Source organism: Takifugu flavidus, chromosome 10, assembly GCF_003711565.1.
Source record: "Takifugu flavidus isolate HTHZ2018 chromosome 10, ASM371156v2, whole genome shotgun sequence".
In the NCBI taxonomy this organism is placed as follows: Eukaryota; Metazoa; Chordata; class Actinopteri; order Tetraodontiformes; family Tetraodontidae; genus Takifugu; species Takifugu flavidus.
Window position 1 is genome coordinate 9,608,269 of NC_079529.1, and position 16,212 is coordinate 9,624,480.

The following is a 16,212-nucleotide window of genomic DNA, read 5'->3' on the forward strand; positions in this document are numbered from 1 at the left end:
CCTCCCATTGACCACCTCTAAGTGCCCTGGGCTTCACTTGTGAGAGGTTCCCTTTACTTGTGCAAGCACTGCGACTGGCGTCTTGATTACACAACTTTTCCATTTGCTTTATTTGCATATCCAAGTTAAATTACCCATAAAACGCTCAGGTCTGCACAAAAGTGACCTTTCTGGTCCCAAGGGTGCGCCTCTGGCTTCAGCACCATGGATAGCACCATGCTACAGTCTGACCAGTCCCACAGGAATGCTAATCTTAATGGACCACGAGTCACATGACCCCGGGAACCATGTCTTTCACTGCGTCCAACATGAATGTCCTTCAGGTGGAACAACCCTGCTGACTTGGATTCGCTTTTCCTTTTGCAGTAAAATAATGATAAACGTGCAGTAAATGTATTTTTAACTCCATCATAAGCGGATATCAGGACTCAGGTTACCAGCACACAATTTGAAACAGGAGAAACCTTTTTTTAAAACTAATTGGCCGTGTTGTGGTGATATGTGTTCTTCGTTTTCATAGACTGCATTTTCATTACACAGTCTACCACTTTGTGGTTAGTGGAAGCTGTGTGGGGTTAACCCATGAAGCATTTGTTCTTTTTCAGGAGAGCTTGTGGTCTCATTGTTGTAAAGCAATCCTCTCAGTAGTGGAGTGTTACACCGTGCTGTGCATTGTACTGGCAAACCACTGGAGACATCAGCTGCATTTATGTTGTCTGAGTCTGACTGCAGTCAGCCACAGTTGCCGGTAGATTAGACTCTCTGCAGTTGATAAAAGTGTCTCCGGTCAGTTTGTGTTTCCTCAGCTTCACGGGTAAGTAAGGTATGCATTTATTTATGTGTGAACAAATATCGCTGCAGTAGGTCTGGCTTTAGGTGCGATTGTTTCCTGGTGGTAATGATGAAATAACGTGTAAATCATGTCCTTGAGAGGCTTTATTCTCTAAATCGTAGTGATCCTTGTGTCAGGGCACCTTCTGTCGGCTCTCATCATTTGGTGCGAACACTTGCTGCGTCTGCGTCTCCGTCTCCCACCACCCTGGAGGCCCTGGATGTCTGAAATGCCTCTGTGGAAGAATCGGCAGGAGAATTCTGGAACACAATTAATCAAGTAGAAACCTTTCAACATCTCTTCTGTCACCACAGATCCACACGATGTTGTCTCTCTGTAACCTTGTCCAGCACATGAATGCCTCTTAGACTTGAAAATCTGCTCTTTGATGCCCTGTCCTGTCAGCCAAGGATAGAAGGGTGGTGGACAGCTGGTGAAGCCACCATAATTCCCTCACGTTTCACGGGTTACTCCTCACTGTCCTGGAAGGAGAGTTATTGTTTCTCACTCGTTTTCCCTTAAATGTGCTTGCTGCCTCTTCCCTGTCTGGAGGACGGGTTCTGTATTCTTTTATTTTTAGGGTATAAACCTGCTTCTTCTTTTCTGGCTTGCCAGTTCCCTGGTCCCCAGGTTATTTCCACGTCTCTCATTTAAACTGATATGCCTTCGTTCAGTTCAAATTCATAAAAGTTATGACCAGCAGCATACAAAGCTGATGGTTTTTGTACAGCCCTGCGCCTCCAAGACGTGCCTCCTCACTTGTTGTTTTTAATTAAAATGAATGGAGGGATGGTTGTCATGTTTAGACCACCAACAACCACGCAGCACTGTCAGCCCATCTTCGCAGCATCCACTGATTGTGTTTCCATTGCGGACAGACGGAGTGTTTGTGTTATGTGCACCCAGCTGCATTCCTGCTGGAGGACATTGGATGGTTGGCGGTTTCAGTGGCTGAGATGACTGGTTGTGCCTGTCGGAGGACAGGATTGGGAGCTGTTTGCTGCGTGTGGGTGTGTTCATGCGAGGAGGAGAGTGATCTTGTCTCCGTCCCGTTTGATCTGCGTCCAGCTTTTCCTCGTGTTTGCTCCACACTCATTATCAAAGCTCTTTCTGCTGTGAAATGAGGTCACGGCTGCGTAAGAGTACGGATGGTTCTGCCGCTTTTTACAGGAAACTTTGCTTCCTCTCTTGTGACTGGATTGACCAGGAATTTGGGTGGTTGTTTGACTCACTGAATATGACTTCCAGTTTAGATTGGGGGTGATGATCATTCCCAGAAACACCTTTTTCTGAGTGTGTCAGTTCAGTGTTTGGGTTTTCGCCATTAGTTTCCATAGCAGCGGGGTTAAATGTGCAGGGGTGTTCATGTGGTACCGATCAGGTGATAAGATCTCACTCTGTGGATTTCGATTGCGTCACTCTTTGATTTTTTTCATCTTCAGCTTAGACAATGTTCAGTAGAACCAATAGAGACCACAGAGTGGTTACTGGGTGTGTTTGGCATTCTGCAGTACCTGCAGTCATTTGAACTTGATTGGATTGTGGTAAATCCACTAAGCCTCATGATAAGCTCCTATTATCCAAACCATATTAAACCTCCTTTCATCAATGCCAGGTTTGACCACTAAAAGGCAAACGTCATACTGCCGATGCAATGGCCCTGATTGTGTGAAGGCTACACAGCTGTCAAATCAGATGATTCATCTCTGCTCCACATCTGTATCTTGTTTATATTAGTGTACGTGGATGACACTGTAAGCCTCTGTGATGATACCGGACCCGGATTCACTGTCAGTAAATTTAAAACCTTTCACATCGGGACAAATAATTCAGATTACTGTGTGTCTTTCTAAAGTCTTATTGATGTAACGCTTCAAATGGTCCAGTTGGGTCCAGGATATTCAGATAAATGTGTGCATTGTGTTTACATCAGGGATTAGTGTTAGAAAAGCAAGAGAACGATGTGACCCCGGTCAAATCTGGCTCTCTCTCTGTGAAACTGATGGTAGGAAGATGACAGTGTAATTCAGCCGTTCAATAAAAATATGTCATTACACCCAATTATTCAATCAAATAATTCCCAAGCAGATCGTTCTGGTACCAAAGCAGAAGTTGAGTGAGGTGCTATCAGCACAAGCGTCCATTATCGGCCAACTAAGAATCACAGTCTGGCCCTCGGGACTCAAGATAAACAAGGGGAGACGTAGATTTCAATTTCACATTTCTTTCACAGTCAATACCCAAACTGGGAGTGGATCGGAGAATGACAGATGGGTTCTTAGTTGGTTTTGGACACAAAATCTTACATTTGCAGCCAGAAACTGAGGTTGTGTATAAGCTTTATGAAACAATTTGTTTAAATGATATATATATAATTCAGTCTAAGAGAAAGGTTGTAATGAGAATTTGTTAAAACTTATTAGTCAACTTCAAAATAAAGATTTTTTTTTAATGTTTACTCCACTTTTGTTTATCATTTAAACTTGTAAATAATTTTTCCAGCATTATTCAACAAAGAAAACAAGTTGCAGCCCAAAAAAGAAATAAAAAAATAAAATATATATTCAGCAATCTTCACTTAATACCCCCGGATGGCAAAGTGACAAGAGTATTTTACAGTTTTTGCAAACAGATTAAAAAGGACAAAGCTAAAATGAACCATAAATATTGCACAGACAGAAGTATTCAGACCTTTGCTGTGATACTTGAACCTTGACCTTTCATTTCTGTTGTTTTGAGGTGTGTTTTCGTTACTTTCATAGGTGTTGACATGATTATGATTTCAACACTGAGGGCTTTGCAAATAAAATACGCACCCTTGTGTATATTTAAAGCTCGCCTGGAATCATTTCTCATGCAAAAGGAAGGCGAAGCCTTTGTTAAATCTTTCATGTGCTGCGTGGATAAATCAAGTCTGTAATCTTTGGTGAGTTTGGCTATAAAATCTGATCTCTGCGCTCCTGTGGTCAGTGTTTTCGTACTGGGAACCAGCACAGCAATGGTAAAATAAAGGAGAATTTTCATTGTAAATACACTTACTCTGCACCCACGCTGGCATGTGTTCGTCTAACTTTACAGTTGGGAGCATGGGGGAGCATGGCTGTTTTCAGACTTAAAACTTAAGTTTTCAGAACTTAAAGGTTCATCCTTTAACTCAGTTATCCCGCAGTTTGGTGTGATTCACGATTTTCCGTTGTCAGATTAAGCCTTGTGGTCCTGAGTATTCCTGTAACTGTAGTTCTGTGTTCACTGTAACTGTGCCGGGCCAGGCTTAATCCATGTGCGTGAAACCGCCACATGTGGCCGACTGGGTTTCCTCAGTGTCACAACAGTTGGATAAGTCACAAAGAGGCATAACTGCTTCTTTTTTTCATTCTTCTTGTCCAATGTGCCTGGTTCATCTGTGTCACTGCTGTTTTTATTTCCCTTCCACCGCCTGAGTCAGAGCAGTGATGAATTTAAACAAGAACAAAGTCTCTATTTGAAGTTTGAGGAGACGTTATTATGACTCCTCTTCTAAAGGTCAAGTTGAACCGCAGGCGTGATAAAGTACACATCGAAAGAGGGGTTCGAGGAGAGCGAGGTTTGAGATATAACCAATTGTAGCTTGCAGATTGGCGTTATAGCACATTGAGTTCACAATATAAGTGTTTGAGCAGGATTACTCAGGTTTGAAAACTAAGTGCTGGTATTCATTTGTGCAGAGTAGGATGGCATTAAATCCCACATCACCGTGATTTTTAAGGTTGATTTGTAACAATGTGATCTTAACTCATCTCAGCTGTAAAGCTAAAGCTGGGTTTTGGAGTCTTCTGCTCCTAAAGGTCAAGCTCGCCCTTCACCCCCGGGGTCTTTAATGGCTCTGACACTTTTGCTGTCAGGGATATTAGATATTATGTCATCTCCACTCAGCCAACAGTGAAGAGGGACGATCGGAAAGAAAGCGAATTCAGGCTTTGATTAAGAATGTTATTGTAATGAAATCTGCCTTCAAACGGTGTGGAAAGACTGCAGTGAAGAGAAACATAGAAGGTCTTGACCAGGGTGCCTCCGTGCCCTTTGACCCGGGGAGTAATTTGTTTTTCTTTAAACGGATTGTCTGAATGTTCGACACGTTGAAGTGACGAGCCAACGTGTAAATTCTTCAAAAGCCGTCTTCAGGGTATCAGCCGGGTCGCTACTCCTCTGGGAGCGCTCTGACCCGGTCCTCCCCCTGCCTCACGTCTCCCCATGTCTCTCACTGATAGGCATACTTTATCTTTCTCACGTTTTCCCACTCCTGCCTCTCTGAGTTTGCATTTGTGTCAGCGGCGGGGCTGACAGAGACGGCTGGGGTGAAAGGTCAGCCGCGCTGCCTCAGGAGGGGAGACAACTCCAGCTCTCCTCTCATATTTATGGTTCTGCTCCTGTATTGTGACTCTAATCTGATGACAACGCTGCGATTGTTTGACAAATGAGTTTCCCTGTCCTGTAGTGCTCAGGACCCTGTGGTGAGAAGTGGACAGTTCACCTGCGTATGAGCTCACTGCAGCACAGATGTGAAGCGTTTCTGTAGCAGATTTTCACGAAGTATTTTACCAGCCCACTATGGTCTTGTGTTTTGATTTAAAGGAGCATTATTTAAAAGGCACCAGCTTCACGTAGATGCCGTTCGTATTTAAATCTCTCATGTGTGCTGTAGTACAGCAGGACGTCAGTGTGGCTGTGGAGCTGATGGACACACAGCGTAAAGTATCTGACTCTTATTTAGACATGTGGAGGACAGACCTTTGTGTATCCATCTACAGGACACACACACACACACACAGTCAAAATGAACTTCCATCAGCTGTTTTCTCATTCACTGTGTGCAACCGTCAACTTCCAGCAGCAGGCCAGTTGAGTACCAGTAAACAGGAACTTTGTTTCCTTTCTTCCCCCTACCAAAATATTCCAAACAATGACTCTCACTGTTTACTTGCTTTTGCTTGGGGATAAATACAGGGCATGAAGCCTAACCTCTCATGTCTGGTGTCTTCTGTCTTTGCTGTGTTTGTGTTTCCCACTGGGGTCGTCGCTCCAGCTGCTGCACATCTGCATCGAGGGATGGGGGAACTGGCGCTGGTCAGAGGCCTTCAGCGTGGACAACGTGGGGACGCTACTAAGGACCATTCAGTACAAAGGACGCACTGCTTCTCTCATCATAAAGGTGTTGCAGCTCAATGGCGTCCAAAAGCAGGTACACAGATTGCTTGAATTATCTTCAAGATAAATAGACAAGTGATTAAAATCTCAGATTTAAAATCGGCCGTGTCATGTTTGAAATCATTTTAGCAGCCCTCTCTTTGAGTTAAGTGCTTTCTAATCTCTTTTTTTAGCCAATTTCTTGTTATGATTCAGTTGTTGTGCAGCTAACAACAGTCTTCTGTTTTAGTGATCCTTGTTTCAGCATGAAAGCAAAAACACATGAGCCCGAACCCCTTCCACAAAGATAATGAGACCCATCAATCCACCAGAAACTTCACAGGAACTCATAAAAGAGCATGAACGCGGTCTCAGAGCAGGCTTTGCCTTTTTAACACCAAGAGTGGCGGATTGTGTTTGGATTCTTCCACATATACAAACCAGAGTCTTCCTGAAACTGCAGTGATGCCATTAACATACAGCTTTGACACGCTGTTATGTAAACAGTGTCAAACGTCACACGTCTCCCGCTCATCCCCCAGACAAATCAGGCAGGCGCTCACCCTCTTCCCACCATCTGCCCCGGGTTTCGCTGACATCTTGTTCTAATTGGACGCACCGATTATATCTCGGTCGCATCCACTTCACAACAGAAGGCTTCAGATGGAGATGGTGGCTGCCGCTACAGAGGAAGTCACACCCTGTGTGCCTGTCCGCACCACCTCTTCTGGTCTTACTTCATGGATCCACACACTGCTGTACTTCCCCCTCCATGTCTAGCTGGCAGGGGTCTTTACATCATATATACCAGCCCCTTGTTACAGAAAGCCCCTTCATTAAACTTATTCCCACGTCATGTTGGACACATGCCTGGAGACAGTCTAAACATGTCGCTTGATTCCTTTTGATACCGTCAAATAGCATCTGGTCGTTTCTTTTTGGGTTAAAATGTTTAATTGGTGGTTACTTTAGTGGGGGGGGGTGTTAAGGGTGCGGTTCTCAGCAGGGGCCTTCTTTGTGTAGCCTCATGATTGGGTTAGGTTCCTTTCACATTCCAAAGTTGAAGCACTCTAGATTGCTGGCACAGGTGTGATTAGGAGAAGGCTTTGTTTGGTCTTTGTCCTGCGTGTCCGGCCTCAGAGACCGTTATCACACCGATGCCATCCCAAACAGTGTGACAGCATAGCAGTTTGGAGACCTTTTCTTTTCTTTTCAATTGGGCTAATTTGCTCTGTGACCTTCATCTCTCCAGGTGATAATATGCGGGAGACAGGTGATGTGCAGCTACCTGAACCAGGACATCGAGCTGCGAGTAGTGCAGCACTATGTGGGGCCCGACAGTCAGACAGTGGTCAGGGAACACTGCGACTGCCTGGAGGTGGGGGCCAAGTTGCCTTCCTACGTGCTGGAGGACAGTGAGATGACAGAGCTGTGTGTGAGGGCCAAAGGGGATGAAGACTGGTCCCAGGATGTTCAGCTGGAGAGCAGAGATAAGAGCAGGTCTTGCTCTGTTGTACAGGTAGAGTCTGTCGTTTGAATTTACATGAACGTGAATGAATCTGAACAAGAAATGTCCATCTGGTTGGTCTTACTGTTAGAGGTCAGATTATTTGTTTTAAATGTCATTTTTGAAAAGAGATGTTTGATAAGGGCATGCATGTTTGTAGCTGGTGACTGGACCACCAACTGTGGCCAGTCTGATCCTTTTCTCCTGGGTGGTCATGGTGGCAGTTTCCACGCTTCTCCTCACTCTTAGGTAACAGACTGAGATCTTTCCCTCAGATAGGCTTACAAAGGCTCTCCAAGCCATAACCTAACCATGCTGAGAGGCAGAAAATACAGTTTATGTTCTCTCATAACAACACCAAACACAGACAGGAAACTTTAGCTGATATGTGGGCACGGGGAGAAGCTTTGAAGGAACTTTCACGCTGCTGGAGCAAAGCCATGCAGCCACTCCTTTACTTCCTGCTCTTGTTCTGGAGTTGTCCTGCTCTGTATCTGTTTCTGTCGTTCTCTTCCAGGCTGTTAACAGCTTCTGTGTATGGCTCTGATCATCTGTGAGCCCAATCTCAGCTGTTATCAGTTCTCCTCAGATCAGCCATTCATTACACATACGCAGTGTTGGCTCCCAGAGGAGGCGCTGCCTGCTCTGGTAGCAGGGCCAAGATCTGTCTATCCCCGCCTGTCTCCTGCTGTTTCACTGTCTTGTTTCCATCCTTCATTTGTCAACTCCTCTTCTTTATTTACTTCATCCCCTGGAATGCCGCTCATCCACCTGCTGCAGCCTTTACAACTGTCTCCCCCATCAATGTCTGCCTCTTTTCTCATCTGTCTCCTGGTTATCTGTGCTGGTAATCCATCTAAAGCAACTCCTCTTCCTCGTATCTCACCTTCTTCCTCCCTAACACATGTTTTCACCATCTTTCCTTACTTCTTCTTTACTTCTGACAATGTGCAGGAGGTCATCCTGACCTCATCCCCGAGTAGAGTGTTTTTAATGGACCAGGCCTTCAGAGTATCAGTTTCACTCCTTCCTACTAACAAGACTGTTTTGCAAGGCCAGCAGCATTAGGAGAATGTTCGCTGTGTCTCTTTGTTCCATTCTTCTGTCCCCACCAGCAAATGAAGTCCCCAGTCTGTCATAAACTGGTCCACATGTAAGATGCATTAGCATCACATGGTTTTAACAAACACCAATGTCACATTAGGAGAGCTCACTCTGCAGTCGCCTCATTTTCAGCTACATTTTGCGATGGTAACTGCCTGTAATGGCCCATTATCCCGCCCTAACACCCATCAGTTGTCTCAGCTGTGAGATCATGTTGCAGGGCTACTTTTAATTACTTTTAACAGAGTGTTAGATTAAAATAAACCCCAAAATGTTTCACGATCAACCATGAAATCATAATTGTCACCTAATTACATGCGATGGGAAATCAGATATCCTTGTTTTTACATGACGCAAGCAGACTTTTTCTCACCAAGCCGTGCAATAATTCACAAAGGAGATGTACTGATTCACAAGTGTGAATGAATGTGATGTAAGTAATGATGCTGTGAATAACAGCTGGTTATTTCTGCCAGGTGCCTTGTTCCAGTGGTGCTTTGCTGTACGTGTGGTGTACACTTTTTACTGTTGAACCCAACTCTCACGTGCAGCAGAGAGTGGTGAGTAATCTGTGATGGTTTGGTCTGTCGGTGCACCAGTTCGTCTGCGCATCTCACTTCTGGTGTTTGTGAATGTGAAACTGTTTCAGGTGGTTTTCAGTCCATTGTTTTTCATGAAGAGCCACCTGCCAGACCCAGTCATCCTTCATATAGAGAAGAGGAGTCTGGGACTGAGAGAGACTCAGCTGATCCATGGACAGGGACACCAGGAGTCTCTTTTAAATGCAGAGGCCGACATCACCCACCATCTCACTTTCCAGGCCAGGTAAGGCTAAAAGACATAGAGTAATTCCTTTTTGATCCACGGTAACTGTATCGAGCACCAATTAAAGATGAGCAAAGCAAGAGTTAAATCTGTCTGCACATCACCTGATTTATCTACCTGACAATTAATATCTTTAAAGTCCACCTTTTCTTTATATTGTTTCAGCAACTTGCTCAAACAGTCTGTCTAAAATGGGTGCAGCACGCTTCCGACTAGCAAAGATGCAGAGACACTTAAGATTCTCTCACACCACATTCTGGTTACTGTGAACCAACATCCCAGAGTCCAGGCACTGTTCAAAAGAACAGGAAGCCAGCATGGCAGCCACCGACGCACAGTTTCAGTTCCTCCACGTCAGGTTGTACCGTAATTACACCTCATTTAGGTAGAGGCCCTAACAGACAGCAGGCGTTTGGCCCTACGTTGTGTGTGTCGGTCTGTGTGTACACACACGTTTGCGTGGGTGGATGAGTTGCGCAGCAGATGTGTCTTTGTGTCTGTGTGTGGTCCGTGCGTGTCTTGTTTAGCCAATGTAAGTGTGACAGTTGCCACTTCATCATGGGCAGAATCTGTCGCATACATCACTGCCGCGTCTGTTCCTCAGTCCCACTTTGTCAGCATGTGTTCACACTTTCTCATATTGTCCACGGCCTCTCGTGGAGATTTTTCTTAGAAGTTTTTTTTTACACTCTGCTTGGTTCAGCAAATTATCACAGTGTTGTGTCGCATCATAATGTGTTGCAAACAATAAAGGAAAATCATCCCTCTGTGATTCATTTGAAGATTATATGGTACCAATAACATCATTTTCACTCCCTGTGCATCATGTCCTTGTGTGTAAATCTCAGATTCTTCCATCCAAAGTGTCTTTCAGTGACAAGACACTTTATTTCTTCAGCGTGGGTGGCGCACACATGCTCTGTGTTGTGTTCATTGTCAGAATATCTGCAGTTTGTGTAGTGTGATGCAAATACAAGCTCGGAACTTCGTCCCTTTGGTAGCAGCTAGTGGTGATCTGAATAAACAGAGGAACTTTTGAGTGTAATTGGCCCCTCTGAGAGAACCGATGTGTGTGTAGATGCCTGGTCACAGCAGAGTTTAGCCAGCAGCTGACTCTCCTGTCTGATCTGCAGCTCTTCTCTGGTGCAGGCTTATCTAATGTTTATCTCCCATCTAAATCTCCATCTTTTGATCTCCCAGCCAAAGGCTTTCTTGCACCTTCACTTTACACACGTGCACCAGCCCCCCCAAAGCCTTTCCGTAACATCCGATTTAAAATGTTTGCTGGTCAGCAGCTCATCTTTCCTTCCTGTAATTACACATAGTTGTGGCCTCTAACGTCTGAGGGACAGAACAGAGCTGTGGTCTGTGGCACAGGAGACACAGACAAGTCCCAGTCAGAACCTTTGTGTCCCGCTCTCCTCGTGTTGGTCACCACAATTGAAAGCTTAGAGGGGGGACGGGGGGTTACATTCAGATGCCTCTTCCAGTCTCCTGATCCATGAGAAAAAGCCTGTGTTCCATTTATAGCCAAACAAGCTTTATTAATAAACTTCTGCCTGGAGTAAGGGGGCTGTCTAGTTGAGCCAAGTGGAACTGGATGCTGCCTAGTCACTGTGAGGCGCTCAGTGTTTGGATTTAATTTCTTTTTTCTTTGGTGAAAAGATGCAGTTGACTGAGTTCTGAGGCTAGTCTGTCCAATAGGATTATATTTACCACATTTCAGGGAGAGAGAAAAAAATATCAAAAACAAAGGCTGATTCAGCTCTGCTGGAGTGTTCGTGATGGCTGTAGGAGAACACTCTTATTTCAGCCACTGGCTGCACAGAGGGTAGGTCATCATAACCTCTGCGTCTTGCTGAAAGAAGGAAGCTGATTTTGTTTCTACGCCGACTCTGTCTTTCAGGGAGGATGAAGACGCTTCCCAGTGTGCTGTACCCATCTCCACCAGCGTCATCAAACAGATCCTGAGCAAGGCTAGAAATGAAGAAAACCTGGAAGACATCCTGGCCGATTTCTACGGCCCAAAGACCCCCGCGGGGCCTCCCTGGCCCTACGTCAGCAAAGACGCTCACAGGTGAAATTCACCAGTCCGCCTGTCTGTACAAGGAAACTGGTAAAATAAATGATGTGGAATGATGCTGCCCTCAGTGCAGACCTCACATTCATCTGCACTCTGAGTGTGTTAAAGAGGGAGGCTGCTCTTTATTTCTGGGTCTCATCATTTTACATTAAAAAAAAGGCTTAAGTGCAAAGTCAGCGCAGGCCCGTACATCAAATCCCCATACAAATCACATGACTGAGATTTGAACTGTCACTCTGTCATATTCCCACTTTCTCACGCCAGTCGCAGAGCCTTGGGTCCAGCTCTGAACAATATTCACTGTGTGTGTAGACGTCTCATGGTTCATGTGTAGGTTCTGGGGTAGCGCACACATGCGCATGTGTCCACAAACGTCACTGTGGGAATCATCTTTTGTCACAAAGCAATCACATGTTGATGGTGGTGATAAAAGACGCAGCCACATGCTCTCCCACAGACTGCGTATCTGGACGTGAGCCATATGTTTGCTTGCGGTTGACAGGCGTTCTCTCTTTTCTCTGTTTTCTGTGCATTCACACACACACACACACACACAGATATACTGTTACCCTCAGCAAGAGTGTGGACATGTGGCACTTTATTTCAAATCTGTGCCTGTCATACACATCACTCACCTTTAAATGTCGCTCGCGCTACACGCTGGAGAGCTGCTATCTGGTGGTTCGGTATCGGGTTTCTCACGCTTCCCCGTGAGGGGACAATTCAGGACTGTGGTACGTTTCCCACCGTGGAGAGTGTCAGTTTGTTTGAAAGCCAGAAATCTGTGTTATGTTCTGGATTATGAGGGGAGGGGATGGGAAGAGACGGAGTTGTAAGTGTCGTGAGGGAATTAATTTCTATCTGGCACTCAGCGTTTTGAGAGCCAGTGAAAGCCACAGTTTAATTTGTCTATTTTTGTTCAATATTGATGATCTTGCTGATACAGTTTGCTCTTTGGAAAGAGGCCTCAGTGTTCACAGCACAACCGGGAAATCAAACCATCTGAGCTCCTTGGCAGGGAGTGTGTTAATGTCGTGTCTTTAAAGGGCAGAGGAAGTTGAAAGTGGTAAATGTTATTTTTCTTCCCCTGTAGGACTTTTAATGGCAGTGAGGCACCTCCACAATCATTAAACAAACATCTTGTAGTGGTTGCGGTTGGGGTGAAATCTTGCTGCAGGTTGTACGTATGTCTGTGTGTGCGTGTGCGTGTGCGTGTGTGTGTGTGTGTGTGTGTGTGCGCGCGCAAGGGAGAGTGCTTCTTAAAATACACCCTTCTAAAATCTCTAGCGTTGGCAGGTTTTGACAGAAGCTGCTTAGCACATTTCTTTCAATTACGATTTTGTGAAGCTTATAATGTGATTTATAGGCCGTGCTGCCCTCAGCCTTGAGGTCAGTTTCCTATTTAAAGACGCACGCACGCACAAACACCAATAAATGATAATGAAAAACTATCGTCAGCACATTCGTTAGCCGCATGATCACGGCAGGAAGTTTCTGGGAGTATGTGGCAGTTTTTAGAGGGCAGGTTAGTAGTTTGTACCGAGTCGTGGCGGCCTTGGGGTGAGTGAAGGCTGCGTCTTCTTTGATGGCTTTGAACGCCAGGGTAAGTCTGGGAGAACTGTTTGTTTAGCTCTCTTCTGGCACTCTGGGCTGTTTGGGGCTCACCAGACCATGATTACCCTAAAATAACTGCTGGGTGAGTTGGAAAAATGGCTGTTTCTGTCTGTTTGACTCCATGTGACCATGTGTGTTCCCAGATGTCAACTGGGTTCTATCTGGTTTGATTTGACAACTTGCTTTTTTGTGTGCGCGTATATGTGTATTCTGCCCGTCAATGTGTTAATGATTTCCATAGGTTTTAGTGCGTTTATGTGCAGCACATTTAAAATGCATATACACAGCTGTGTGCTGTCGTGGCTGATTTGAAAAGGCCAAAGCTGCCATTCTATGATGTTTTTCTGTACCCACAGGTCGGTGCTGGAGCCCCTGGCTCAGTGGGACAGCCCCATGCAGGTAAAGCTCTCCTGCTGGAAGTTTGGCCTGAACACTCTGCTGATAGAGCTGCTGCCCTGGGCCCTGCTGGCTAATTACTCCCAGTGGGACCTCTGGCTGTTCGAGGGAGAGACCATCGTCCTGCAGATCCCAGCAGGCAAAGTCATCGTGCCCCCCAACCTGAAGGTAGCATGTGGCTAATATTAAATTGTCTTTGTTAGATTCTATAACTTAGCTACTATAACTCAGAAATTATTTGGCTCCAACTTATGATACAGTAGAGCCGGTGGAAAACCTCAAAAATGAACAAAACATACACTTTTGAACGTTCAGGAAATCTGCTTTTACCGGTACCTCATTTCAGTCTTAGCTGAGCATTTTCCCACAGTGGAACACTGCAGCAACGCAGGGCTTTCCAGGCACTGCTTTTCTCTGGCTTCAACAAACGGGAACAAAAGATTCAGAATTATGTAAAAAAAAAAAAAAGTAAATAGAAACAGCATTTCCACAACAGCCTGCCTTCAATTTGGTTTAATTAAAACAAAAAGATGAGAAGATGAGATTTCTGTTGTCAATCATTTAGCTTTGTTTTAAGTGAAGAGGCTATTTCATCAGCATGTTGCATAATGCCAATCTGCATCTGCATATGATTGTTGTGTCAGAGAAACATCTGGGGAGCACCAACAAAGTTCTCCATGTCAACAACAGTGATGGAAGTTGTACCCTCAGTTCCAGGGCCATGTGTAATTAAAGGCAGGGGTCATTGGCTGTCAGAAGCATTCAGCTGATCTGCTGATGGAGCCGCAGTCTTGTCCAACGTGGGACTCCCCAAAATTCTGTCCATTTTGATATAATTTATGTCCCCAACGTCCAGGAAGCATTTCAGCTTGGTATCTACTGGGCAGAAACCAACACCGTTCACAAGTCTACAGCACTGAAGCTGGTCCACGACCTGACTTCTCCTCGGTGGAAGGAGGGATCAGACTCAGAGGTGGTCACTCTGGATGAAGAGGGCTATGTACAGGCTGACATCACTCTGGGAGCGTCCCCTGGCAGACAGAAGGTCAGAGACGGGGTCAGATTTTTAGAGCTTTTTTAAATTACACAGTCAAGACTGCTAATTGAGCGTCACTGAATGCAGAGAGATGGATTCCAGACAGGGAAAGTGACGGAATTCCTGGAATTCTCAGAGGGAGGCAGCCCTATATATTTTAATGGAGACAAATGGATTTGCAGTTTTCGATGTAATCACTGAATTAACCTTTATACCATGTTGGTTTGTAGTCGTGATTAAGTACCGGTAACTTGATTAAATTGGAAACTAGTTTAGTGCCGTTTTAAGACAAATGCTGCAGATAAAATACCAGAGAACATCGGTATCGCGCACATCGAATTACCTCCATCAATGCTGAAATGAACCTTAATTTTAACGTTGCTACGTGCATCCGAAATAATCCAGAATAGGTGCCACAGCCTGACCTGAAAAATAGGGTACCAGTGAACAATGCCTTTCTGTGATTTCCCCTTCAGCTGTGTCAGTTCTGTGTGTCGTCTGTGGTGAGACACGGCATCCAGATCCTGCAGATCGAGGACAGAACCATCCTGGTCAACAACACTCCGTACACCGTCCAGTACCGGCCCCTGCTGTCTGACCGCTCTCTGGGAAGTGATGATCAGGTGATGGCTTGAATCAAACCCTGAACGTGTTTCCGACCGCAGATGCGAGTCTGAGAAAGTTCCACAGGAAGTCCAGGGCAGCTTCCTTTTTGACTTAATGGAAAAATGTCAATTATGTCAACTGTGGTGAAATATAAAAGCACTGGTTCAGGGGCTTTTGTGTTTGTCTTTCTCTGCCTTTATTCGAAACACATGAAACCACTGCTGGTGCTGGTACTCATTTGGTACATTTGAGGAGTTTCAGGCTACACAGGGCTAACATTTCATAGATCATAACACCTGCCCGGTCTCTAAGTCCCCACTGGCTTAACTCTTCCTTCCAGCTCTCCATAAAACTGTGAAATAGTGTAAATCCTGAGCCTGTAGCTTCAGTTCCTCCCAGCTACCTCATAACCACAAGGCCCGTATGTGTGTGTTTTATGTGCGTGCATGACCCTGCATCATGTCTGTCCTGTCCTGCTAGAGAAGCTTCACACAGGCAGAATATTCCCTGTGCACATTACTCACACACACACGCATCCACCCCAGCACCAGTGCACATACACACTGCGCAGATGTAAGCCGTTTTCCATCAGATCATGTTGCTCCCCCCTCTCCGCTCTCCTCGCCGCTCTCAACATGTGGCAATGGCACTTCATAGGGACATTAGACAAACACCCAGAATTGGATACAGGTTTCCCTTCTCGCTTTCATCTGCTGCTTGTTCCCAAAAGAGAGAAACAATGTAGTGATGTCATTTAACGAGCCTTCGGAGCCTCTTAAAAAGAATGGCAGAGCTCGCAAGTTGCCACTAATTGACTGAAAACCTTAAAAAAAAGAGAGAGCTTAAACAAATAAATAGCAGGCGATGTGTATAACAATAACACAGACCACAAACAAGAAAAGGAATGCCTTTCTAGTTGGTCTATTCATCATGCTTAATGCCTAATCCCCGGAGTTCTCCACTACTGGCTCACCGCAGCAAGAACTCTCTGCTACCAATTTAGCAGTGAGCATTCTGGGAAAAAAGAAAAGGGAGCAACAGCAGGA

At 45.2% G+C, this 16,212-nt stretch overlaps 1 protein-coding gene across 3 annotated transcripts in view; it reads left to right on the forward strand.

The window, feature by feature from the left end:
- The window catches only part of LOC130532683 (intermembrane lipid transfer protein VPS13B-like), a 231,590-nt gene that overhangs the window by 204,511 nt on the left and 10,867 nt on the right, over positions 1 to 16,212 (forward strand). For all 3 annotated transcript variants that reach the window (XM_057045445.1, XM_057045444.1, XM_057045446.1), the window contains exons 47-54: positions 5,895 to 6,050; positions 7,248 to 7,514; positions 9,083 to 9,166; positions 9,256 to 9,431; positions 11,338 to 11,508; positions 13,485 to 13,692; positions 14,381 to 14,569; positions 15,037 to 15,183. In XM_057045445.1, the coding sequence (XP_056901425.1) occupies positions 5,895 to 6,050; positions 7,248 to 7,514; positions 9,083 to 9,166; positions 9,256 to 9,431; positions 11,338 to 11,508; positions 13,485 to 13,692; positions 14,381 to 14,569; positions 15,037 to 15,183 (1,398 nt within the window). The remainder of the gene's footprint in view (positions 1 to 5,894; positions 6,051 to 7,247; positions 7,515 to 9,082; positions 9,167 to 9,255; positions 9,432 to 11,337; positions 11,509 to 13,484; positions 13,693 to 14,380; positions 14,570 to 15,036; positions 15,184 to 16,212) is intronic.